At 46.9% G+C, this 27,250-nt stretch overlaps 3 protein-coding genes across 3 annotated transcripts; all 3 read left to right on the top strand.

The window, feature by feature from the left end:
• Positions 1-93: 93 nt before the first annotated feature.
• LOC311376297 (class I histocompatibility antigen, Gogo-C*0101/C*0102 alpha chain-like) lies at positions 94-3,690 on the top strand (the record flags this gene model as incomplete). The annotated part of the gene is made up of 4 exons (XM_084491138.1): positions 94-406; positions 797-898; positions 1,533-1,600; positions 2,321-3,690. Coding segments are annotated over 4 exons (495 nt in total), but the record flags the coding sequence as incomplete, so codon positions are not given.
• Positions 3,691-9,172: 5,482 nt separating this feature from the next.
• LOC311376295 (major histocompatibility complex class I-related gene protein-like) lies at positions 9,173-15,842 on the top strand. Its single transcript, XM_084491136.1, has 8 exons — positions 9,173-9,242; positions 10,474-10,731; positions 11,626-11,889; positions 12,183-12,491; positions 13,616-13,717; positions 13,967-13,990; positions 14,679-14,748; positions 15,763-15,842. Exons 1-7 carry the CDS (start codon positions 9,188-9,190, stop codon positions 14,732-14,734), a joined length of 1,068 nt encoding a protein of 355 aa, XP_084347262.1. The 5' UTR covers positions 9,173-9,187; the 3' UTR covers positions 14,735-14,748; positions 15,763-15,842.
• A 6,251-nt stretch (positions 15,843-22,093) lies between these two features.
• LOC311376296 (major histocompatibility complex class I-related gene protein-like) lies at positions 22,094-26,832 on the top strand. The gene is made up of 3 exons (XM_084491137.1): positions 22,094-22,234; positions 23,174-23,440; positions 26,518-26,832. Exons 1-3 carry the CDS (start codon positions 22,180-22,182, stop codon positions 26,808-26,810), a joined length of 615 nt encoding a protein of 204 aa, XP_084347263.1. The 5' UTR covers positions 22,094-22,179; the 3' UTR covers positions 26,811-26,832.
• The last annotated feature ends 418 nt before the right edge of the window (positions 26,833-27,250 follow it).

Below are 27,250 nucleotides of genomic sequence, written 5' to 3'. Positions count from 1 at the left end.
TCTCTCTCTCTCTCTCTCTCTCTCTCTCTCTCTTCTCTCTCTCTCTCTCTCTCTCCCTCCCTCTCTCCCTCTCTCCCCCCCCCCCCCTCTCTCTCTCTCTCTCCAGAGCGTCCGCGGGTGTCTCTGCTCCAGAGGAGCCCCTCCTCCCCAGTGGTGTGCCATGCTACAGGCTTCTGCCCTGACAGGGTGGTGGTGTTCTGGAGGAGAGACGGCCAGGAGCTCCATGAGCAGGTGGACCCCGGGGAGGTCCTCCCCAACCACGACGGGACCTTCCAGCTCAGCGTGGACCTGGACCTCACGGCCGTCCCACAGGAGGACTGGGGGAGGTACGAGTGTGTGGTCCAGCTGAAAGGCATCGAGGACATCTCCACCTGCCTGGACCCCGCCCTCATCAGGACCAACGGGGGTAAGACTGGTGTTGGAGGGGGTGGAGGTGGGGAACACATGTCTCACCACCTCCACCTGACCTCATCACAACCACTGCCAGGTCGACCTGGACACTGCTGAAGCTACTGGTCAACACACAGCTCTCAGGAGTAGCTCACTGCAGCAGAACACGGTGCATTGTGGGTAAACGAGTTCTATGAAGAGGGCTAGGCTCAGATCAGTCCCTGAGTGACCCTGAGCTCCAGAACAGATTCTAGAGGAATAGTTAGACTGACGTTGTGTTAGTCGTGTGTGTAGCATCACGTGACCGTAGACATGTGGTTCAATGATGGAGGGATGGATGGGGGAGGGTCTCTGTCCAACATCTATTATTACACACCTGATTTTATCTTCTTGATTTACCTTCAAGGCAAGAGTGACATCCTTGTTGTCATCCTCGCTGGTGTTGCTGTTGTTGCTGTTGTTGCTGCTGCTGCTGTTGTTGGAGTCTTTGTGAACCGGAAGAGGAACGGTGAGTGGATCAAACTCTCCAGGAGGACTGACACCTGATCTCCACCTGCTCCTACTTCCTGTCCCCTTCCTAGACTCTGATTGGTTGTCTTCAGACACTGGTGGTGTGGTGGTAGAAACCTCTCCACCTCTGAATGATGAACCTCCTCCAATGTCCACAGAGACGTTGTGGCATTAAGAATATGATAAGTATAATAACATGAGGATATTCACCACTGTTACAACACTAATCATTTCTCCTGATCCTTAGGTTCAGACAAGCGTCACAAACCAGTTGGTGGAAAAAATGGTAACATCAGTTTTTACTGCAGTTCTGCTCTTATGATTAATGCTACTTAGTGACTGGTCTATATCACTGGACTATACAGCTCTATAGATCTAGATACATCTAGCTCACTGGACTATACGGCTCTATAGATCTAGATACATCTAGCTCACTGGACTATACAGCTCTATAGATCTAGATACATCTAGCTCACTGGACTATACAGCTCTATAGATCTAGATACATCTAGCTCACTGGACTATACAGCTCTATAGATCTAGATACATCTAGCTCACTGGACTATACAGCTCTATAGATCTAGATACATCTAGCTCATGACTTCACCTCCTCCCACTCTGCTACTTCCCAGGTTCTGCCACCAGCTCTGAGAACACTGAGGGGCAGAATCCGGCTCCTGAGGAACAACCTCTGACCACAGTCAGTACTTTACCACTTTACAATACTTATTCACAGTCATATGTTTACAGTTATAGTCATTGTTATAGATTAACAATCATATATTGACAGTACTTCATCACAGTAATATATTAACAGTACTTCATCACAGTAATATATTAACAGTACTTCATCACAGTAATATATTAACAGTACTTCATCACAGTAACATATTAGCAGTACTTCATCACAGTGATATATTAACAGTACTTCATCACAGTGATATATTAACAGTACTTCATCACAGTAATATATTAACAGTACTTCATCACAGTAATATATTAACAGTACTTCATCACAGTAATATATTAACAGTTATCCTGGCTATTGCCAGACTAAGCTCAATGGTAGATTGCACGTTGGTCTGGGGAGGCTGCTGTCATTTTCTTCAGCACAAGAGGCGTGATCAACGGGCGGAGTTAAATTGACTCTGTACGCAATTGGCTGCTTGCCGTCACCTCCCTGTCGTCATTGTGTTAAATCAGCCAATAGCGCGCCAGGGTGAAAAGCCAGCTTGGTGATTGGCTCCCGCAAAAACGTATCGAAACTAGAAAGGAATGTATTGCTCTTCTCCAGACCCTTCTGCAGGGCCAACTCAAATCACCGGCAGAATGGGCGGGGCTACCCAGTCTAATAAACAGTATCATCACAGTGATAATGTGTTTAATGTTTAATGCTGACTTGTGCTTCCTTGCTGTTTAGGTTCCAAATTAAATCATGAAGAGGCTTCTCACGTTCAGCTTCCTAAACCAGGATGGAGTGGATCGCTGTTCATTTATAATCCTCACAATCAGTTTTGGGACTTCAGCTAACTAAAGATGCTACATTTGCTTAATTACAATAACATTCATATGTAGCCCTGTACAAAAAACATAAGTTACAGAGCATAAAAAATAATTAACAGTATAATAAAATGCTGTGTTAAATGTTCATAAATAAATAGAGTTCATAATAATAAAATGGGTTAAAATGTGTGCGGGTTAAAAGCATAAATATAATACGTTTAATAAGACTATTTACAGTTAAAAGATAAATTAATATAAAGGTCTTTAAGTTTATCAAGTCTGTAAAATATTTGTGAATTCGGGATATAAAAGAGAGGAAGAAGCCGTGTTTATGTTTAACCTAACCTGTTACCTGTCACACGTAAATCATTTAATTTCTGTTTTGTCTTTGGTTGTATTAAGACCTCACAAGCCAATCCGAATAAAGCCTCAGTGTGTAACGGGCGGGACTAGTGCAGCAGGTTAGTGTGGGGAGCAGTGAGCACATGTAGAGAAAGAAACCTGACCTGAGAGCTAAGAGGAGGCGTCGTAGTGTGGGAAGCAGTTAAGTTTTTATCGTGAGGTCGACTACTCGTGGTCCTTTATTTAAACTTCTTTGTGACCTGCAAAAGGTGAACACGATGTGTATGCCTCCATTGTGCTATATCTAACTGTTATAGTAACGAAGAGTACTGGATGTGTAACGCGGTTAGCGACGTGCTAGTTAGCGGTAGCATTCTGTGCCATTGCCCGCATATCGTAGTTCTGTATTGTGACTTAAGTTAACGCAAAGCTAATGCTAGTTCGATATGAAATAGTGTTTGATGTTGTGGCTCATCGGATAATATGCTTAAAGGAGCTGGACGTTGGAGAGAGAGGGGTTTCCAGCAGATGGCCCTGCTGTTTCTGTGTTTTCTTCCTTGTGACTTCGCCACCGCCATCGCCATTATCTTGGTGAGAATATCACCCCCCGATCCCTTTCTGCCCCTACTAATTACCCCCTGGATGTCGTGAGTACTGACCTACACATGCACGTGCTTTTATTTTTGAGCTCAACGCTGAGTGAAGCGGCCAGTACAGTTTTTAGGCCCCACCGCACACAAGCTTCAAATAACAGGCCTGCAACGGGTTAACCTCATTTAAAGTGTGTTGTTAATTTGATTGTGTGTGGTACATTGAGTTTGCATTGTTGTAAATTGGAGAATCCCGTGCATCTGATTTTATTTGTTTCTTTTCCTAAAATACATTCAACTAGTATTTCATTTTGTGAATAAATATGTGAATGAATACTTTTACATTTAAAATACAGTTGTGGTGGTCATTTATTAAAATTATCTAACAGTAACATATGAATCAAAGTTGTAGTTTCCTACAACGAGCCCAGGCCCAGTCTTATTGTATTAACCACTCTAGATTTATTATTTAACTACATGGGACAAGGGTTACACATACTTAACATTATTTTGATAAAAAAAAACATCAATCCGTAAGAATTGTAAATCAGTTAGATCTCTGTATTTGTGATAGATTTGATGAACTCACTGGCTTAAACCTGCAATCTTTCACTGACGCTTGGAAACCATGGCAACACGACCTCGCCATGATGGCCATTTTGTTTTGGTTCTAACTGCTTCATCTTATAACCTTTTAATTATGTTATATTGTTTAGTAATGTTTAAGTTTCAAATAATGTTTAAAGATTCTGAATGGAGATTTTGGACAGAGAGATTCTGTCAAGTTTTAAAACAATAATCGTTAAATTTAATGTGTTTCCTTAAAATCTATTATTTGAGAGTTCTGCTCGCTAGAGAACTGCATTGCTACATAGGCTACCACAATGGAGCTAGGCTGCTTTAGCTTTAATGCTCTCTGTTGTATTTTCTGTGTTCTTTGGGGGATTGGATCAAAGGTGACGGGTGAAGAGGATCCTGATCCAGCCAGCTCTCCTGAGCCTCCTTCATATTGAAGTGGATAGATGATATGATATCGCTCTCCTACATTTGACTAGACCCCTCTCTGTGGCCAGAGGTCAGAGGTCAAAGGTCAGAGGTCAGATGATGTCAGGGCGTAGCGCTGCAGGACTAGTAGTCACTGGTCCTCCTGCAGGGGCCAGCTGGGTGGAGCAGAGGGTGGAGCTCAGGATGCTGACGGACAACGGCCCCCCCCCCAAACCAGATGTGGCCCCTCTGGTCCCCACGGACAGGGACCTCTGTCGGCTGGGGGGCCCCAGGACGGAGCGGCTGTGGAGTGTGTGTGTGTGTGGGGTCTGCTGCAGTGTGTGAAGCCCTTCTCTACGGTCTGTGGAGGAGGCTGCTGATTGGCTCCTCCTCCTGTCCGTCGTCGTGCTGCTGGTCCTTCCAACCTGTTGAAGGGCTTCAGAGCCCAGGCCCCTCCCCCCTCCTAGTGGGTCCAGTAGGAGGAGTCTGTTTTGATACGCACGCACGCACGCACACGCACGCGCACACACACACACACACACACACACACACACACACACACACACACACACACACACACACACACACACACACACACACACACACACGCGCACACTCTGCTGCAGTGTGTGAAGCTTTTAGTGTGTAAAAGCAGCTTGATTCTTTGCCGTTCTCTATCTGCCTCTAGCCGTCGTTAGGACACCACTGCTAGGACAGAATAGTCGTTGATTGTGGAGGGCAGGAGAAAGACAGATCTAAAAAAGAAGGGCACTGGAGGATTCCTCCAAATGTGCCAAAATAAACCACCTGTTTAGAGGACAGACACAAGCTGCAGCCGGTAGAGAGAGGTGGATCTAATGATTCATTTGCAACATAAATCATTTAGCTATTTGTGCTGTGTTTGCAATGCCAACCTGAGCATACAAGCTTAAACCAATTCAACATTATTCTGGTTCATTTTGTTAAGCCATATGACAAATCACAAATATAATTTGTGAAAATGAACATGTAAACTCCAGCATGATCTGTGTGAGTTAGCCCAAGCAGTAACCCCTTCTTTTTTTGTAGCATCAGAAGAGATAAGCCAGTCCGACGCTGAAGAGGCAAGACTGGACAACATATTTCATGTAAAATATAAAAGACAGAACAAACGTGATAGATAGTCATTCATATGAAATATCAAATATTGTGTAGCCTCAGAGCAGCAGTCCAGCCTGTCTGATGCTGCTGGTGAACCTGATAGACATGAAGAAGACAGGACTGAGGGGACAGGTAGAGAGGACTAAAATATTAAAATGATTTGATATAAGATAACCCACACGTAGAACTGACATGATGCATTGAAATGATCCCAAATATGTAATGGGTTAACATTGTATTTTTATATACATAATTGATAGTTAAACCAACAGATCCTTGAGGTGGATTTTTCATTTGGCAAACGTTGATCCAAAAAGGGACAGTACGAGTTTTGCGCTGTTCATTTATGCAAATTCTTCCATCACTGAATAAAGTGGGCCGGCATGGGCCTGAAACTCCCGGGCCCAAAATGGGTCCCACTCCGGCCCTGCCGGTAACCCCAACAAACCCTGTGAAGCCCAATCCCCATGAGAGTCCCCCCCCCCCCCCCCCCCCCCCAGCTAAAAGTAGTAAAGTTTAAACCTGGGTTTGCTCAGTGAGCACAAGTATAAAAAACATAAATTAAGAGAATGTCTCTGAAATGTCACATAGCCCCTCAATATATACCTGGCCAGAGACTGACAGAGCCATTTCTCTATATTGTCATTGCAAACATTGGTTAAAAAAGAGCTTGATTTATGTGAAGCAGTAACCAGCAGTGAGGGGCAGACAATGTGACGTCTTTGTATGTTGTTAGATATGACAATTCTTTCCCACTTTTTTTCATTCCACTAAAGTAATTGTATCTTGCACTAAGATCATTTTCAGCCTTGATTTACCTTTCTAGGCACATGCCATTTCTAATATTTTGTACATGGACAAGATTGCTTATAAAATATTTCCCAGTGATCTTCACAAAATTCTAAACACATGCACATCCCAACATTGACATGTAGTTGCAATGCACATATCCACGGATAAGGACTAGTTTTTATTATTTTACACCGTGGCAAAATTCTATGCGCACTATTCCCGCGGTCCGACGAGCGCGTGGCGACGCCGTTCGGCCAAACGACGGACGCGCGCGGGTCCACAGTCAGAGACGCGCGTCGGACCTGAGATCTGATATGAGGCGCGTGTCCGCGGGCGTCAGTGTGGTCTGAAATGTGCTGGGGTCAGAGACGCGTTCCAAAGTGCGTCTTCAGAAGTGCTGGGTACAGCGAGGACGCGCTCTTTTTCTCTCTTCAGTGCAGGTAATGAAAGGTTCTGAAAGACGGCACACCCATGGAGCTCACTAGTGAATAAAATGTACACAAAAGACTGACGTCGGACACGTTTCATGAAGAAAGCGTTTCCAAAATGTCACGCGTCATTAGGCCGACTGTTCACTGCCTGATCAATTATTGGATGTTACACCAACACACCGGGCGGTTTAAAGTAATGTCTCATATTGTTGCTGTTCTGTCGTGTTGCGTTCCGGTCTTTAGGTAACTTGTGTTAACCTAGGACCACCACTCGACTGGGAGTGGTGACCGTCCGTACCATCCTGACCCTAACCCTCACCCTAACCCTCACCCTAACCCTGACCCTGACCCTGACCCTGACCCTCACTAGTGGTGGCTCGTTCGCAAACGAATCAGTTCGAATGAACATGAAAACAATGAAAAAAAAACTTGTAATACACTTTTTGTTTGTCTTGATTCAAGTAGTCAACTCAGTCATTTTCATGGTGATATCTAAATGTTAAGTTTTTAACCTTATTCATTTGAGGAAACTTCCCCTGATGGGATTCTTCTGGGCCTTTTGTTCCTTCCTCAGGACATATTGAGGATACAAAATCACTTGAGTTTACTTCTGTTGTGATTTGTTCTCGGTTGACCCCCAAGTTGTCTTAAAATGACTCGACTATAACCCCTAACCCGTTCCCTAACCCTAACCCTCACCCTACCCCCTAACCCTACCCCTACCCCTAACTCTAACCCTAACCCCTAACCCTACCCCTAACCCCTAACCATAACCCTAGGAGAGGAGCGGGTCTGAGCGGGACCAGGAGAGGAGCGGGTCTGAGCGGGACCAGGAGAGGAGCGGGTCTGAGCGGGACCAGGAGAGGAGCGGGTCTGAGCGGGACCAGGAGAGGAGCGGGTCTGAGCGGGACCAGGAGAGGAGCGGGTCTGAGCGGGACCAGGAGAGGAGCGGGTCTGAGCGGGTTTACTGCGTCACTCGGTTACTTTCTCTTTAGTTTTTCCGGTTCACTCAACGGCTCCCAGAACAGTCGACTCTCCTCGAGTTGATCCCGCCCCCCGCCGCGCTACGGGGACACACCCCCAACACTTCACCGGAGATACTATGTTCTGTTTCATTACGTTAATAACGATCATTGACTTCTTTGGTATCTGGTATCAACGTTTGTATCTGTTTTTAATACTGTCCTGTACTGTCGGTTATGACGCCATTAACGTGTGTGTGTGTGTGTGTGTGTGTGTGTGTGTGTGTGTGTGTGTGTGTGTGTGTGTGTGTGTGTGTGTGTGTGTGTGTGTGTGTGTGTGTGTGTGTGTGTGTGTGTGTGTTGTTTTCCTCCTATCGTATGATCAGTGTTGTGCATGAACTAGTTCAAAACAACTCTCCTGGTCAAAAGAACTAGTTCAGGGCGCCCCGCTGGCGCACTGGGCTAAGGCCTATACCATATAGGCACAGTCCTAATCGCAGAGATCCAGGATCGGGTCCGGTCTGGGTCATTTACTGCATGTCCTCCCCTCTGTCTCCCACACTTTCCTCTCTATCTCGCTGTACATTAAAGCTGAAAAAATGCAAAAAAAAATCTTAAAAAAAAAAAAAGATTTTAATTGAACAAGTTCATTTTTCTTTGAACTGAACGTAACATATTTTTTAACTAAAGAACTTGAACTTGAACTAGTTCAGATTTTGTGACATTCTGAATTGATGCTTAGGTCCAAATGACATGTTTATTAAATCGAGTTACTGCCTTAGTTGTGATGAATGAAACAGGTGTACAAATAATATCCACAACAATTTGAGATTGTAGTGATGGGCAGCAGGTAATGGAGGATTCATTTTAAAAGATAAGCACAGAATACTCACTCCAACAGTTTTTCTTCGGTTTCTAAACTGTTAATGAACTGAACATCAACTAGTTCAGAACTGAATTTGTGAACTATGAACGTGAATTTATTCATTTTCTTTTGTATGAACTGAACTTTGAACAGGTTCATGTGAGGTGTGAACTTGCACAACACTGCAATCCTGTCCGCACGCAATCCAACACCTCCCCCCCCCCCCCCCCCCCCCACTCAACAACTCTGTCCGCCCGCATCTTCGCTTCGCCAGCCACACCCTCCCCCCCTCAACAATCCTGTCCGCCCGCAATCCAACACCCTCCCCCCCGTCAACAATTCTGGTCACCTTTGCCTGGAGCCCCCAAAGGGCTAAGATTGTGTGTGTGTGTGTGTGTGTGTGTGTGTGTGTGTGTGTGTGTGTGTGTGTGTGTGTGTGTGTGTGTGTGTGTGTGTGTGTGTGTGTGTGTGTGTGTGTGTGTGTGTGTGTGTGTGTGTGTGTGGATCGGTGTAACAAGCGCTGTAAAGAAAGAGAGTCTGAGAGAGACTTTCCTGATCTCCACACACACACACACACACACACACACACACACACACACACACACACACACACACACACCCTCGAGTCCCGCCGGTTCAGACGTTCAGGAGACCAGACCACCATCGTCCACACTCAGCATGAGGGCGGTGGGACTGCTGCTGCTGCTGGGGCTCCTCTCCGGGGGGTCTGCAGGTAGGACCCTCACACCGCCTCTCTCGGTCCCAACTAGATCTAGAACCACGACTAGAACTATAGTGGTCCCGAAGCAGCGCTTAGTTTCGCTGTCTTTCCTTTTGATCTGAAACTGCGTTTGTGTACAAACTCAAATTCGACCAATTAATCCACAGGATGATTAATCGTTCACTTGTTCCGATATTTAAACCGATTTTTCAGAAACCAGTTTGCGTTTTGTTTCGACTGCGTTTTCATTTTGGGTCCGGACTGAGAAAACGAAAGTTAGTCTGAGACTGAACCAGATTGAGGATCGGGTTCTGAATCTGTTCTTAAAGTCAACAGATGTGTGTTGGATTATCAGAACCACTTTCATACTGTTCGATCCTACTCACTTTAATTATATATCAATTCATATCATCATATTTATATTACAATTAAACACGAGCCACTGAGTGAAAGAGGAAATATTGCCTCCAGGTCAGTGAAGTGTTGCGCATTAGGTGGACATTCATGCACATTAACATTACGTTAGTAATGGTATAATAATGTTAATTTAAGTTATTCATATCTCATAAAACTGAAGGAAACTGTCTCATTAAAATGTTCACTTGATCAACAGAAGACATTTCATCTCACTATAAATCATTCCTCAGACATCCTTGAGAATGTAAAAATGTATTTAATAAAATGATGGATAAAGGAATATACAGTTATAAGAATGAAACAGTTATTAACATTTACATTGAGGGCGTTTATCAGACGCTTTTATCCAGAGAGACTTACAGGAAGTGCATTAGTCAGAAGAAAGAGAAACAACAATATATCTCTGTGGGTACAGTAAGGATGTTCATAGAACCAAGAGCCAGCACTAACCATCACTAGGTTAACCCATTCCCCGTAGACACTAACCATCACTAGGTTAACCCATTCCCCGTACACACTAACCATCACTAGGTTAACCCATTCCTAGTTGAGTGGAGGATTCAAATGAAGCTGTTTGTGTTTTAGACGAAGCGTTGTTCTGTAACCTGAAGAGATGTCGATAAAGTTCAAACAAATCCTCCATAAATGACCTGTAGACAGGGGGCGGAGCCAACTGCTGGGGGGGAGGGGGCGGAGCCAACTGGTGGGGGGAGGGGGCAGAGCCACATGCTGTCTACAGTGATGTAAAGTAACCTGTCTGTCTGTCTGTCTGTCTACAGTGATGTACAGCATTAACCTGTTTGTCTGTCTGTCTGTCTGTCCACAGTGATTCACTCTCTGAGGAATTTCCTCACTGTGTCCTCTGGACTCTCATCCTTCCCAGAGTTTGTTGCTGTAGGGATGGTGGATGAGGTTCAGATTTCTCACTATGACAGCGTCAGTAAGAGAGCCGTACCCAAACAGGACTGGATGGACCAGCTCACCACAGAGTACTGGGACAACCAGACTAACGAATATAAGGAGGACCAGCGGATCTACCAGAGCACCATAGAGGTAGTTAAGAAGATCGTCAACTACACGGGAGGTATGTTCATACATCACACACACACACACACACACACACACACACACACACACACACACACACACACACACACACACACACACACACACACACACAGCAGTGCTGACCACAGAGGGCATCCCATAATACCTCTAGAGCAGCACTGTAACAAGTCCTTCGTACAGAGCGGACGGAGTCAGGGTCGTGCTTGGCAAAAAGGGCGGTTTTAATTGCAGCAAATCATAACAGCATAGCAGTAAATCATAACAGCATACTCATATTACATCTGTAGCACACAAAGCGGCTAGGTGGCTGCTAGCGATAGTCCACGCAACAGCTCTCGCTCCTGCTGTCCTTCCCCTGCTGCAAGACAAAAGCAGGCACATAAATACACAAACCCTGGCAGGTCTGATTGCGCGCAGGTGATCAGCCCCAATCAACCCGGCAGACCTGGAGTGCTCCACACCTGACTCCCCAGCCCACCTGCCGGCCAAACGCCGTACTTCCCATTTAAGCATTTAGCGTCCCCCCACAAGCACTCACACACAGAGCGGCCAGAGGTCATATTCACTATTATCTTTACACTACAGACAGACAGTTAACCTACTGACAGTTAACCTACAGACAGACAGTTAACCTACAGACAGTTAACCTACAGACAGACAGTTAACCTACTGACAGTTAACCTACAGACAGACAGTTAACCTACAGACAGTTAACATACAGACAGACACAGTTAACCAATAGACAGACAAACAGACAGACATGCAGTTAACACCTTCAGACAGACAGACAGACAGACGGTTAACCTACAGACACAGTTAACCTCTCTCTCTCTCTCTCTCTCTCTCTGTCTCTCTCTCTCTCTCTCTCTCTCTCTCTCTCTCTCTCTCTCTCTCTCTCTCTCTCTCTCAGAGAGGATCCATGGCTGTGAGTGGGATGATGAGGCTAACACTACCGATGGTCATGACCGGTTTGGTTACAATGGGGAGGACTTCATAGCGTTTGACCTGAAGACCCTGACCTGGGTCGCTCTGGTTCCTCAGGCCTTCAGCATCAAACTGTTATTAGATCTGAATAGTTTGATTAGAAATAACTTGAAGAACTACCTCACCAAGGTCTGTGTTGATGACCTGAAGAAGTTCCTGGCCTATGGGAAGAGCACTCTGCAGAGAACAGGTAGAGTCACATGACCTGGTGGGCGTGGCCGACTCATGTCTGGTGGATTAACTGATACACCACAGCAACAGACTGAACACCTGTCTCTTTCTCTCTCTGTCTCTCTCTCTCTCTGTCTCTACCCCCCCTCTCTCTCTCTCTCCCTCTCTCACTCTCTCTCTCTCCCCCCTCTCTCTATCTCGCTCTCTCTCTCCCCCACCCTCTCTCTCGCCCCCCTCCGTCTCTCTCTCTCTCCCCCCCTCTCTCTCTCTCTCCCCCCCCCCCCCCCCCCCTCTCTCTCTCTCTCTCTCCAGAGCGTCCGCGGGTGTCTCTGCTCCAGAGGAGCCCCTCCTCCCCAGTGGTGTGCCATGCTACAGGCTTCTGCCCTGACAGGGTGGTGGTGTTCTGGAGGAGAGACGGCCAGGAGCTCCATGAGCAGGTGGACCCCGGGGAGGTCCTCCCCAACCACGACGGGACCTTCCAGCTCAGCGTGGACCTGGACCTCACGGCCGTCCCACTGGAGGACTGGGGGAGGTACGAGTGTGTGGTCCAGCTGAAAGGCATCGAGGAAATCCCCACCCGCCTGGACCCCAAACTCATCAGGACCAACTGGGGGAAGACCGGTAGGGACCACACTCACCTCCACCTCACCTCCACCCGACCTCACCTCCACCTCCACCTCACCTCCACCCGACCTCATCTCAACCTCCACCTCACCTCCACCTCACCTCCACCTCACCTCCACCCGACCTCATCTCAACCTCCACCTCCACCCGACCTCATCTCCACCTCACCTCCACCTCATCTCACCTCATCTAAACCTCCACCCGACCTCACATCCACCTGACCTCCACCCGACCTCCACCTCGCCTTCACCACCACTTCACCACCACCTCAACCGACCTCCACCCGACCTACACCTCACCTCCACGCGACCTCCACCTCACCTCCACCTCACCTCCACCCAACCTCACCACCTCACCTCCACCTGTCCTGACCTCACCACAACCAGGGGCAGCTGGACCCTGAAGAGTCCAGCCTGGTCCTGCTCTCAGGACGGGGCTGGGGTCAGGGTCAGGTCTGGTGACCCTGAGCTCCAGGACTGCTTCTATTGGCTGAGTGTGTAGAGGCTGTGTGGGGCCTGTTTGCAGCAGCCTTCAGGCTGATGGTGTGTTCCAGATGCCTCGGACTCCAGCCTTCCCAGTTGCACTTGTGACGTCATTTCCTGTCTGGTAGCACTATAGCGTTCCCGTTGGTCTTTGTGATCGTGTCATGCCATTGGCTAGTCCTTGTTTATTATTAGCTACATTAGCCTCTTTAGCAAACCAGCTCGAGAACAAACAACACAACTCTACATTGTATCGCACGCACACAGCAAGACCGTGCAATGCATACATTGGTGACCGGAATAAAGTAGCAATGTAATCAAGTGTGTAAGAGCATTTAAAATCAACATTAAAACGACCAACGTGGTACAAACACAAAGAAAATAAATCTCTTTACAGGCACAGACATTTTAGTTGAGAGCGTCATCACTGAGCTCGCTCTACTCTCAGAATTACGAGGGGGGGGTGGGGGGGGGGGGGGGGGGGGGGGAATGCCGCAAGAAAGCTGGGAGATTCCCCACTTGGACCTCAGAAGGCTGGTGTCCGAGGCGTCTGGAACACACCATTACCTCCGGGTGTGAGCTGACGGAGGGGAGATGACTCCCACCTCACACACCTCACCTCCTGCTCTCCCCCTGAAGGGCTCCCGGGGGCCCTCACCGTCGTGGGCTCTGTGGTCGGGGCCCTCCTCCTGGTTGGAGCTCTGGTCCTGGCGGGAGTCTGGTGGTACAGGAAGAGGAACGGTGAGTGAGCCGACCCCTGACCCCCCAGCTGCTCCTACTTCCTGTCCCCTTCGCTGCGTCCCTTCCTAGACTCTGATTGGTTGTGGTGATACTCCAGCGGTCTGGTTGTAGAAACCTCTCCATCGCTGAATGACCAACCTCCTCTAAGGTCGAGGCCACAGTGATGTTGTGGCTTCAAGAATATGAAAGTAGAACAACATGAGGATGTTCACCACTGTTACAACACTGATCATTTCTCCTCATCCTTAGATTCAGCCCAACGTCCAGCAGCTGGTGAGTAACGTGTGATTTTACTGCAGTTCTGCTCTCATGATTCACAATACTACCAACACAGAGACCATGGTGACTTGTCTCTGGACTATACAGCGCTGCTGATCTAGAAACATCTAGCTCTGTGGATCTAGATACATCTAGCTCTGTAGATCTAGATACACCTAGCTCTGTAGATCTAGATACATCTAGCTCTGTAGATCTAGATACATCTAGCTCTGTAGATCTAGATACATCCAGCTCTGTAGATCTAGATACATCTAGCTCATCTAGATACATCTAGCTCTGTAGATCTAGATACACCTAGCTCTGTAGATCTAGATACACCTAGCTCTGTAGATCTAGATACACCTAGCTCTGTAGATCTAGATACATCTAGCTCTGTAGATCTAGATACATCTAGCTCTGTAGATCTAGATACATCCAGCTCTGTAGATCTAGATACATCTAGCTCATCTAGATACATCTAGCTCTGTAGATCTAGATACACCTAGCTCTGTAGATCTAGATACACCTAGCTCTGTAGATCTAGATACACCTAGCTCTGTAGATCGATATGTTACTAAAATTACTAAAATGATCCCTCTCTTCATCCCATACCCCAAACATGACATACAAAATGTTGTGGAACAGAAAAGACAACCAGAGATATTTATATATTATAATAATTTATTATTATTATTTTTTAAAGCTCCGCCACCAGGGGGTGCACTACCCCTACTTCCTGTGCCACTGCCTGTCACCTGACCCCTCACCCCAAGGTCAGTACACAACTTTTGGAGGATGGGTGGGAGGGCACTAATATCTTCACAGTACATTACTGCAATACTTCATGAGATTAATATACATAGTACTTCATCACAGTAATATATAGTACTTCATCACAGTAATATACATAGTACTTCAACACAGTAATATATATAGTACTTCATCACAGTAATATACATAGTACTTCATCACAGTAATATACATAGTACTTCACCACAGTAATATACATAATACTTCATCACAGTAATATACATAGTACTTCATCACAGTAATATATAGTACTTCATCACAGTAATTGATTTACTCTACATCATCACAGTATTAGTAATATTATAACAGTATTCATCAGTGATAGTAATATTGTAACAGTATTCATTAGTGATAGTAATATTATAACAGTATTCCTCAGTGATAATAATATTGTAACAGTATTCATCAGTGATATTAATATTGTAACAGTATTCATCAGTGATAATAATATTGTAATAGTACATTTTGAGTCACAGCTTAACAGTTGAATTTCATCCCAGCTTCGTATATTTCCAGTTGGTCTCGTTGACGTTGAGGCGAGCGTGAGGACGTTCTAGAAGACGCTCTAGCCCAAGGTGGCTATCGCTAAAGCTAACCGCTGCGGACGGCGCAGAGCCTAACAACGACAATATTTAACCTAGAAACACAATGTGAAGCTTAAACGGTGACGGTATTTCTCGTTTCACTGGCGCTAAAACGATTAATCAAATGGAAATATGATTGTTATGTATCAGCGTTTGTCTGTGGGGACGCCGTTTATATAGCTAGAGGCTAGCTGCTCGCTACATAAGCAGTCTACTCCCGGTAGAAGCTAAACGCTAACAATAATGCTTCAACAATCTTTTTCCCGCCAGATGAAAGAGACTCCAAGGAGTCCACCGCTACGGGCCCCATCATGTGGTGGGCTCATGATGAGGGGGTGAACAGTGATGTGCTGATGGATGGCTGAAGCTCACCTGTGTTTCCTTGGTGTTTAGGGCCGGAGCTGAATGATGAAGAGGCTTCTCGTTGGACGGTTGATCATCATTCATAATCCTGACCATCAGGCGTGGGGCTCAGGTCGCCTCAGACTCAACCACAACATTATTATTATTAGACTATTAAGGGGCAATCATTAATCATCAGACTTTTAGGAAAATATTTAAGAGTTGATTGAATACACTGCTTAAGGTTTTGTGGGATTTATAATTAACATATTGCAAGCTGTTTCTTCTTTTTGCTGTCAATAAAGTTTCCAAATTCCCATTCCAGTCTGTTTATTTCATGTTGTGGTGGACTCTAGATATAATTCACCATACTGTGTTATTGACATGTTTTCCAACGTACTACCTCCTTATTATTAATAGGGACGCTGTCTCTTTAAGACAGCTCGACTTGTTTCTTGATATGCCGATCGGCGCAAAGTTTGAATTCAACGGTTTTCAGTTGACGAATAAACGACCCGCCACTGCGTTGTCGACGTGAGGAATTGTTTTCTTCACTTCTTTTATAGCAATTTCCGCACTGGTGACCCCGACGCCATCCTTCAACTCGGCAAGCCGACTGGCGTTTCGGCCGGCCGGCCTGTGGCTCGGTGGATACCACCCAGCGGGCGATACGGCGCTCTCACACGGCGGGGCCAGAGCGAGAGCGGGCCGGCCTGGTCCGGGGCCCCTGAGCTCCAGACGGACTGTATGGGCCCCGGGTCTCTGAGGCGCTCGCGCACCAACAGTCTGTCCGTGGGGATCGTTCCCGGTGCGGGGCGATTCTCACGGGATCCTCCCAGCAGCAGGCCGGGAAGGAAGCGGGGTGGTCCCCAGACCCAATGCCCCAGGGGGCCGCCCGCCGCCGCCGCCGCCCGCCGCTGCCGCCGCCGCCGCCGCCGCCGCCACCGCCGCAGCGACCGGCGCAACGGAGCCAGAAGCTGAACCGCAGGCTGGCAGTTTGTCTTTCCCTTATGTAAATTATGTAAATCCCTTATGTAAATAACAATAAAGATCAAAAAGGCCGTTGGGCCGAACGGCAGTACGTCCGTCCAGAAGAGCATTTCCCTTTAGGCCAACAGCGTCCTCCACTTGTTGTGCGTTCCTCTGAGCTGCCTCCTCCCTCCCTCAGTCTGACGGCTGTAGGGCGGCTGTCGGACCATGTGTTAGTACAGCCGCTGGTTCACCTGCTGCTATGACGCGCCGTCCCTTTGAGCTTCGTCAGCGGGCTGGAGCCTCGGTACACGGGGCCGTAGACACGGACGCGGGTTCCAGTCTCCTAGTTCCCGACATTGTTCCCTCTACCCCCTCCCTACGGTTTGGTGTCACCCCATACAGTTCAAGCACCGCCCCCCCCCCCCCCCCCCCCTTATGGGTTTGGTGGAGACCAGGCTGCAGGACCCAGTGGCCAGCAGGGCTCTGGCCGCGGAGAGGGCTCGCCTCTTGGAGGAGGGGGCCATCGCTACAGCCCCCCCCCCTCGAGTCACACCGAGGGTTTTACTGTCAGGGGAGAAGAGACCCATTCTGGATCTTGGGGCGTGTTCAACAATTCTGTTGCTGTGAGAAAACTGAGAATGCTCCCTGTCAGAGCGCTGCTCCGATGTGTGAGAGAGGGAGACTGGTTCACATCCCCGGATCTCAAGGGTGCTTACTTCCACGTCCCTGTCCGACAGGCGCACGGGAGGTTTCTCCGCTTTGCCTTCATGGGCGTGGTGTACGAGTACCAGGGCCTGCCGTTGGGCTACTCCCTGGCCCCGCCCACCTTCTCAAAGTGTGTGCAGACGGCGTTGGGACGGCTCCGGCGTCAGGGAAAGAGGGTTCTCTTCTACCTCCACGACCGAATCATTGTGAGCAGCCCAGAGGAAGCTGAGAGGAGACACCACCACGGTGATAAACCAGCTCAGAGGAGGCTGAGAGGAGACACCACCACGGTGATAAACCAGCTCAGAGGAGGCTGAGAGGAGACACCACCACGGTGATAAACCAGCTCAGAGGAGGCTGAGAGGAGACACCACCACGGTGATAAACCAGCTCAGAGGAGGCTGAGAGGAGACACCACCACGGTGATAAACCAGCTCTCTTTCCTGGGTTTCGCCATCAACTGGGAACAGAGCTCCCCGCTCCCCGGCCGGCAGAGCGTCTACGTGGGGCTCTGCCTGGACTCGGCCACCGTGACAGCGATGCTCTGGCCTCCTCGACGGGACGCAGTCCGGCTGGCGCTCTCTCTCCCGCTCTTCGCGTTGGCAGAAACGTGACGGCGTTGTTGTCCGCCCTGCGCCTGTTGGGGCTGACGGCAGCTGCCCCCCCCCCCCCCCGGTGGGTCCCCTGGTCTGCTCTTCATGACCACACTCCAGCGCTGCTTTGCTCGCCAACGGTCGGGCCCCCGGCGCCACGCGCTCAGGATGCTCCTGGGGGCCCCGGTCGGGGTCACCAGACCTGGAGTATTGGGGGGGGGGGGGGTCCCCCTGGGCAGAGTGATGTCCTACGTGGTGGTCTTCACTTCGTCAGCTTCTGTCACCAGGCGGTCAGGAGACTCACCTCCCTCCCTGCTCTGCCATCACCCCCCCCCCCTCTGCCCACCCTCCCCCCTCCCCCCCCCCTCCCCCCTCCCCCACACACACTCACTCCCCCACCCTGATCTCTGGACTGCACATTTCACTCTCCACTGTTTTTATTTGCTCTGCACCGGCTGGTGGAAGGTAAGCCGTCCAAGCCGGCATATCAAACTGTTTACTGCCTCTCGGTGATCATCCCTTACATATTCATATTATATTATATATATTATTCATTCATATGTTAGTGCGTCTATTTTAGTTTGTAGAAACCAAAGAAAAGAGTCAAACAAGGACAGAGCGTTTAATGAAAGTTTATGAATCGTTGGTAGAGAACGTTGCATTTTAATTCACAGAACTGCGGTTTGAGCAGGAAACAGGAGTTAAAGACCGGGTCCTGGTCCGCCCCGGGCCCTGGTCCACCCCGGGCCCTGGTCCACCCCGGGCCCTGGTCCGTCGGACCGGGTCCCGTCCACCGAGCCTCCGTCTCTTCATTCCGGGAGCGGGTGGACGGAGAGCGGCGTGGCGGAGCTGCTGAGCAGCGCCGTGGTCCCGGGCCTGAACCTGTAGCGCCCCCCCCTGGAGACACGCGGAACCACACGGTAGCGCACACTGACACGTCAACCGTCTACACACATGAGCTCTGTCGCTCCTTTAGAGCGAACACAACACACGTGATACAGACGGATTCATCCACTGGTTCATTCTTCTCTTCTTAAGGTTGAAGCTTGTGACCGTGGATATTTAAATGAATGAATGAGTGAATGAATGAATGAATCAACACCAAAGGAGTGTTTAAAGATCCAGTGACCCCTGAACCTCTCTAAGGTTTAACCGTCGTCATAGTAACCGATGACATCACTACCACTGATACTGAAATAAGTCCCTCAACTAACTAAACTAACCCTCTCTAACCTAACTAAACTAACCCTCTCTAACTAAACTAACCCTCTCTAACCTAACTGAACTAACCCTCTCTAACCTAACTGAACTAACCCTCTCTAACCTAACTAAACTAACCCTCTCTAACTAAACTAACCCTCTCTAACCTAACTGAACTAACCCTCTCTAACCTAACTAAACTAACCCTCTCTAACCTAACTAAACTAACCCTCTCTAACCTAACTAAACTAACCCTCTATAACCTAACTAAACTAACCCTCTCTAAAGCTGACCCCACACTACAAGATAAATGTCCCGATATCGTGGCCGATTTGCCCCTTACGAGAATCGGGGTGGCGTTCCCATGGCAGCCGAATCGGGACGAAAATCGGCCAAGATTATCCTGTCTGCCGTAGTGTTCTAAGATAGAATCTCATAAACTTAAGACCTCCCGATCTCAAAATCGGGGTTATCCAACATGTTAGATATTTTCGGCATGTTGAGTGTGTAGTCAACATAATAGCGACGCACGCACACACAAACACACACGCAAAACACACACACACGCTGACCCGAAGGTGCTCCATAATGCCAAAGCGCATTCAATTCTCACTTTTCAATTTTCGTTTCCAAATATTTATTTAAAAACGAAAATATATGTTTTAGTGCGTGTGTGTTAAATTAAATGTTTTTATATCTTAAACAAATTCCGTTGCAAATAGGAGGCGCGCAGCATCAATATCCTAACACAGACACATTTTGCAGATTGTAAATTGACATGATACATTGTAAACGTTCACAATCCTGCTCTATGCTCTGTGATATTTTGTTTATTATCATTTCTATTAACTTCTGCGAGGCGCATAAAGTGGTCATGTAGATCGGTCGTCTGCCCGTCTATTGCGCGTATCACACATGAGCAGATCTTGCACACAACGTCAGTCGTGTCCCTTGGCTGTCCTATTTGTTGTATATTTGTTGATGTTGTTATTGTCATGCGTCTGGTTATTTGCGCATGATTAAACATGAGTCTTTATATGGCGATAAAACAAAGCTTTGTTGCGTTTTTTTTCCTTCTTTTTGAAGTGGGGATCGGGGGTGCGCCAACCCGGTTGGGACGAAAAGGGGGTGCGCATGGAAAAAAAGTTTGGGAACCGCTGCTCTAGATCTACCATCTCTTGTCTCTCGATCTCTTGTCTCGTGCTGGATGACGTAGCCTACACGGCCGAGAATTGGATAAGATTATCCTGTAGTGTGGGGTGTTCCGTCTTGTGTTCTAATCTTATGTCGGATCGGAGAGCAAAAATCGGCTGCGATTCTCGTTAAGTGTGGGGTGTACTCCGACTCAAAAATCGCATAAGATAAAAAAATCGTGTAGTGTGGGGCAGCCATAAGATGGGGGCTGTGTGGCGACCGTGGGCGTGGTCGCCGTGTTCCAGGTGCTGCCAAGCCGCAAAGCATACTGGGACAATGGGTTTAGCACATTTTTGTTTTGTAGCCTAACACCATGAGTGAGAGTGCTGTTCATGTTGGCCAGGTGTGCCGTGTTTTCTGTGTCGTCGTGTGTGTGTTAATAAAGACAACTCCCGTTGCCGAGCGGTGTATGGGGCGCGGGAGTTGATTGATTGGTTAACCTGGGCTCCCGTCTCGTCCTTCCCGTGCCGCTCGCCACAATATATATATATATATATTTTTTTTTTTCAAACCTGGTGGGCCCAAAAGGCCTGCCGGCCCAGCGGTCATTTGCCCGGTGGGCCGGATGGACAGTCCAGCCCTGGCCGTGTGCACTGTGAGGCGGGCAAGCAGTCCGATAGCAGACAGGAGGAAAGCAAGGAGGACCCCCACCCTGCGGGCTGCCGTCCGGCGGGGCTCCAGGTTGTGGTGGAGGCTGGTGGTGCTCGTCGCTTCACAGGGACAGCCTGCTGGAGCTCATTGGCTGCTGCCGTCTCCCCCTCGTGGGGCATCGCAGAATAACCTTTTGTTGAGGAATAAATCCATTATTAAATCAGCAGTGTAACATCTAAAAGATAAACATAATATTACAGTAAAGATTGCTGACACGTTCAATTAAATACAGCGTTTGCGTTCATATAGGCTACTATATGTAACCAGAGCGTGGCGAGGAGTGCGTGCAATACAATGTAACGTTGTGTTGATTGTTTTCGAGCTGGTTTGCTAAAGAGGCTAACGTAGCTAACAATAACGATGACCAGCCAATGGCTGCTCTTCCCCGACTCGTCGTTTGATTTGATGTGCATTTCACAGTGCTGTGTGTGTGTGTGTGTGTGTGTGTGTGTGTGTGTGTGTGTGTGTGTGTGTGTGTGTGTGTGTGTGTGTGTGTGTGTGTGTGTGTGTGTGTGTGTGTGTGTGTGTGTGTGTGTGTGGTCCACAGCCCTGACCAGGGTTAGTGTGACTAGAGTTCATATTTCTTATGCTCTTCCTCCACTAGCGTCCTGATATCAGATGTCTTATGCTGACAAAGCACACACACACACACACACACACACACACACACACACCAATACAAACACACACACACACACACACACACACACACACACACACACACACACACGTACACCCTCACAAACACACACACACCAACCCACACACAAACACTCATACTCACACTGAACTGTATATATCTAAACATTATATCGATAATATTATTAGACAGTCAAACATTATACTGAACATTATATATAACTGAACATGATATACAGCTGAACATGATATTGTAAGAACAATTATTGCAGGGCTACATGGAACTTGATGTGTGTGTGTGTGTGTGTGTGTGTGGGTTTGAGTTAGTTTCACTTTGAGGTTCTCCTGTAAACTAATGACGAACAGCCGTATTGAGTTCCTATTGGTCCAGAGCGGCCTCTCCCTCTCCCTCCGTCTCTTGTCCGCAGGTTTCCTGGTCAGTCCGTCTGATGCTGGAGTCGGAGTCACGTCTCTGTGGATAATCTCATCGAGCTGTTCTTCTGAATACATCGATATGAAGGCGCTAATAGGGCTGCTGCTGTTGGTCTTTGGTCACGGTGTGTCCTCAGGTAAGACTGATGACACTTTTTACTTTTCAAAACGATCTTTCCAAAAGGTTCGTTTCTTGTCCCTGAAGAGACGATGATTAGATATCTTAGTTAAGTTGAAAAGCATTTGCTTATCCTCTCTAATGAGTTCAATTAATCCACAACATGATTCATCTTTTAATGTGAATATTTAAACGAATATAAGAACATTTATTTTGAGTTCGAACTGTGAAAACGAAACCAACCCACTGGTTTGATGACGTCGTTACTAAATGTACAATCTATTATCAGAACCAAACATTAAACTTCAGTTTGGAGGGAATCCGACGTCTACTTTAAGTCTACTTTTAATCTTAAGTATTATATTAACACTCAGATATATCTAATTATTAACTTGTCAACGTTCTTGGACAAGCATCACGCACGCGCACACACGAATTTATACACACGCAGACACACAATAATATAATTATTATCATTGCTATCAATATATTATTAAGAATTATAATAATTATATTATTCTACTTTTAATTATTATCATTCCAATGATGGAAATGTGAAGATAGCTAAAATGCCGTCATTATAAATACACCGATATGCTTATAATTATAAAAACATTGTAATAGTTATCAAATAATCGTTTATTATTCATGTGAGCAGTAATGAGTAAGAGGCAGCAGGTTGTGTTGTAGTTGAAGGTCTGGACAGCCAGTGCTGTAGGCTACAGTGAGATGTTTGGATGTCAATAAGATCAAACTAAAGGTTCCGACATTACCTGGACGGCCAGGGGGCGGAGCCATGGGGCAGGGGGAGGGGCCATAGGGCAGGGGGAGGGGCCAGGTCTGTCTACAACAGGCATGTACTGTATTAGTCTGTCTGCCTACAGGGATGAACAGTAGGCCTATTAACCTGTCTTGTCTGTCTGTCTGTCTGTCTGTCTGTCTGTCTGTCTGTCTACAGTGCTTCACTCTATGAGGTTTTTCTACACGGGGTCGTCTGGACTCTCAACCTTCCCAGAGTTTGTTGTTGTACAGATGGTGGATGAAGTTCAGATTCACTACTATGACAGCAACATCAAGAGAGTAGTGCTGAAACAGGACTGGATGGACCAGTACACCAAAGATCACCCAGATGACCTGAAGAGGGACACTGGAAACCTTCTGGGATCCCAGCAGTCCTTCAAAGCCAACCTTAGGATTGCCAAGCAGCGCTTCAACCAGACAGGAGGTGAGTTTATATCTACTGTCTGACCTCTCACATGGAGACAGTGACGGACTGGGATCAAAAAACGGCCCTGGCATTTGCACCCGCCCAGTGGGGAACTGACCCCCGTTTGGCTGCGGGCGGACAGGATTGTTGACGGGGGGGGGGAGCGAGGTTGTGCGTTAGCAGTACAAGACCGTCAATGCATGAGTCATCAGACATCCAGACGCTGCTATTGTCAAGAGATTTTTATAAAAAACGTAGAAAATGATTGACGCTTGAAAGTGTGGCGAGATGTTATGGAGCCGCCGTTTGCCGTGAAGGGGACAACCACGCTGCTCTCTGATTGGCCGGCTCAAACGGCCCACAAGAGCCCGCGGCCCCTCTGGCGTTTGGCAGAATGCCAGAGGCCCAGTCCGTCGCTGCATGGAGACACACACACACACACACACACACACACACACACACACACACACACACACACACACACACACACACACACAGTAGTAGTACTCTGTGTATTAGTACTCAGTGTAGCAGTACTCAGTGTAGCAGTACTCAGTGTAGCAGTACTCAGTGTAGCAGTACTCAGTGTAGCAGTACTCAGTGTAGTAGTACTCAGACGAAGGCCTTTTCTTGAGTGTCCATAATCCCGATATGAAATCAATATTATATAATCAAAATATTATTTAATGCTAGATATGTCTCATCTCATAAATTAATGAAACTGATTGTAAAAGTTTGTACATGCAATATAACATGCAACACAATGGCCAACTGCAAAATATAAATACAATTAAATTCACAGATAACGTAACATGACATATAGTTAATGTAGGTAACGGTTTCTGATATTATAAAATGCCCCCGCAGTGGGGCATTTTATAATATCAGAAACCGTCACATCTATCATTAATCATTCAATTAATCATCACATAATCATTGTCACATCTAAAGTCACATCTTCTTAAATCAAGAGAACGTTTCGCGGGTCTGCCGGCTGCATTACCGTCAAGTAACCAGCAGGGGGTGCTGCTGTGCTGCCGTGTTTCTAAACAGAATATTGTTCCAGTCCGTTGGTCCTTCATTCCCCAACACGACCAACACCAACACATTTCCAGAAGTGTATATATATATATATATATATATATATATATACTGTAAATATATATATATATATATTTATAATTTGTGCTGATGACAGCGCATATGGTGGGAGACCAAGGGTGTACCCTTTTGTTTAAGCACAAAGTTAATTATTATATTACTGTAAAACAACACGCATGCTACTGATATATTACGTGTCAGATTCTCCTGTCATTGATCTGGACCGAGGCACCTCAGGGTTGGAGTTGGTCCTCAGGCTGCCATGGCAACCACTGCTCCTTCATAGTGCAACTTTATACTCATGATACCGATAAATCTATTGGGGATTCATCTATGAAATGTTGAAACAAAACCTCACAAAACATTGTGAATGAACATGAATCCTCTCCAGTCAAGTCCATTTGAATTCAAGTGCAAGAACAAATGGATTCAACAAATGTACCATTTACAAAATCTGAAAATAATACATATAATACAAATAATACAAATACATAGCACCACCTGACATTTGTTAAACTTGAGGTGGCCAAACAAAAGACAACAAATGGGAAGAAAAATGAATAACTGAGCAGTTTTGTTGAACGCTGCCTCCCCCATTCTCTGAAAAACAAACGGTCGTGTCATTATATGTGCTCCTTCCCCTCGTCCACAGTATTTTAGTCTGTTCAATATGACAACAACTACATGTTGAAATAGTGGTAATATCTCCACATTCATTGATAAAATAACGGGATGGGAAGGGGGAGGAGTTTCAGAAGGGGGAGGGGTTTCAGAAGGGGGAGGAGTTTCATAAGGGGGAGGGGTTTTACCATCTTTATTTCAAAGGGGGATGCCACCCCCCCTCATCCCCCCTCAACTCCAGTACTGTGTGTATATATATAAATATACACACAATCACACACACACACACACACACACACACACACACACACACACACACACACACACACACACATATATATGTGGTGTAGGGTGTAGGGTGGTGTAGGGTGTAGGGTGGTGTAGGGTGGTGTAGGGTGGTGTAGGGTGGTGTAGGGTGTAGAGTGGTTCCTTGTTTTGTAACACGTGAATGAGAGACATTTGTTGATCAAGGAGAGCCAGCTAATATCAAATGTTTAACATTTAGCTTCACTGTAACAATATTTATCTCATATTAATGTATGTTTTATACTTCAAGTTAATCGTACTTCTACTTATATTCTAGTGAAGTGAGAAAGAGGCTGATGTCATTGACCAGAGGAATGCCTGTCTGGTGGTCTCCGGTCAGCCCAGGACCCTCTGAGGTGTTATGAATGACAAAGGGACAGGGCCCTCCCCACCCTGTTGACCCCCTTATTTTACACTATAGTTTCAAACATATGGCAGAGATATCCTTTTAAACCTTCATTATTTTCTACCATACCACCACCAATGTGTAGCACCCACTGGGTGATGCACGGCAGCCCATCGGCGGCAGAACGCTCACCACACACCAGCTGGAGGTGGAGAGTGAGGGAGTTAATGAATCAGCCAATCATACAGGGGCTGATTAGGGGCCACATTGAATGAGCCTGGTTGGGCACTTTTAGCCAGGACACATTTTGTGAACCACTCTCCATTCTCCCGGTGTGGGGTGACTCCATCACATAAAGACATGTGTTCTGAAGAGGCTCCGCCTCCAACGGCCCGCAGGTTGAGACCCCTGATCCAGAACATTCCAGATCATCTGGGCTCCAGAGGAGCTCTGTGCTCAGGAGAAGAGAGTCACCTGATGTCCAGAGACACATCAGTCCAAAGGCTCTGGCTGGTCTTATTCCTTCATCTATTTATTAATATTAGTTATTGTTATAATATCTTCATATGGTTTGTGTTGTGATGTCTGCGTGTATTTAATGTTAATGAAGAATAAAATACATCTAATCTCACCCTTTCTCTTTTCCCTCCTTCCATCTGTCTCTCTCTCTCTATCTCTCGCTCTCTCTCTCTCTCTCTCTCTCACTCTCTCTTTCTCTCAGATACACACGTATATCAGTGGATGTGTGGTTGTGAGTGGGATGATGAGGATGATACTACTGATGGTCATAACCAGTTTGGTTATGATGGAGAGGACTTCATAGCGTTTGACCTGAAGACCCTGACCTGGGTCGCTCCAAGACAACAGGCTGTCACCACCAAACTGAAGTGGGAACGGGATAGAGGTTATAATGAATACTGGAAGAACTACCTCACCAAGGAGTGTGTTGATTGGCTGAAGAAGCTCCTGGCCTATGGGAAGAGCACTCTGCAGAGAACAGGTAGAGTCACATGACCTGGTGGGCGTTGACGGACTAATGTCTGAGTCCATGTTCTCTCTCTCTCTCTCTCTCTTTCTCTCTCTCTCCTCCCCTCTCTCTCTCTCTTCCCCTCTCTCTCTCCCTCCCTCTCTCTCTCTCCCCATCTCTCTCTCTTTCTGTCGATCTCTCTCTCTCTCTATCTCTCTCTCTCTCTCTCTCTCTCTCTCTCTCTCTCTCTCTCTCTCTCTCTCTCTCTCTCTCTCTCTCCCCCCTCTCTCTCTCCCCCACCTCTCTCTCTAACAATACAACAGGCTTTTCATCTTTTGTAACAGCATGAATTAAGATGTGACATCATTTATGTAACAACACTGCTTTTGTAGCAAAACAAACAGAAAAAAAAGCCACTGTCATATTTATTTTAGCATTGTGAGGGAAAAACCTGAGTTGTAAACATTTTAAAACCTCTCTCTCTCTC

The sequence above is a fragment of the Micromesistius poutassou genome, assembly GCF_964030765.1.
Source record: "Micromesistius poutassou genome assembly, contig: SCAFFOLD_671, whole genome shotgun sequence".
Lineage (NCBI taxonomy): Eukaryota > Metazoa > Chordata > Actinopteri > Gadiformes > Gadidae > Micromesistius > Micromesistius poutassou.
The sequence above is the reverse complement of the archived record's forward strand: the minus strand, read 5'-3'. Positions and strand labels throughout refer to the sequence as shown.

What these genes read in the sequence shown, in the direction of transcription:
- LOC311376295 (XM_084491136.1), top strand. Translation starts at nt 9,188, where the DNA reads ATGAGGGCGGTGGGACTGCTGCTGCTGCTGGGGCTCCTCTCCGGGGGG. An exon ending in GACCAACTGGGGGAAGACCG is followed by an intron (nt 12,492 to 13,615) that starts GTAGGGACCACA and finishes CTCCCCCTGAAG; the next exon opens with GGCTCCCGGGGGCCCTCACC. An exon ending in AGCCCAACGTCCAGCAGCTG is followed by an intron (nt 13,991 to 14,678) that starts GTGAGTAACGTG and finishes TATTTTTTAAAG; the next exon opens with CTCCGCCACCAGGGGGTGCA.
- LOC311376296 (XM_084491137.1), top strand. Translation starts at nt 22,180, where the DNA reads ATGAAGGCGCTAATAGGGCTGCTGCTGTTGGTCTTTGGTCACGGTGTG. An exon ending in TGGTCACGGTGTGTCCTCAG is followed by an intron (nt 22,235 to 23,173) that starts GTAAGACTGATG and finishes GTCTGTCTACAG; the next exon opens with TGCTTCACTCTATGAGGTTT. An exon ending in GCGCTTCAACCAGACAGGAG is followed by an intron (nt 23,441 to 26,517) that starts GTGAGTTTATAT and finishes TCTTTCTCTCAG; the next exon opens with ATACACACGTATATCAGTGG.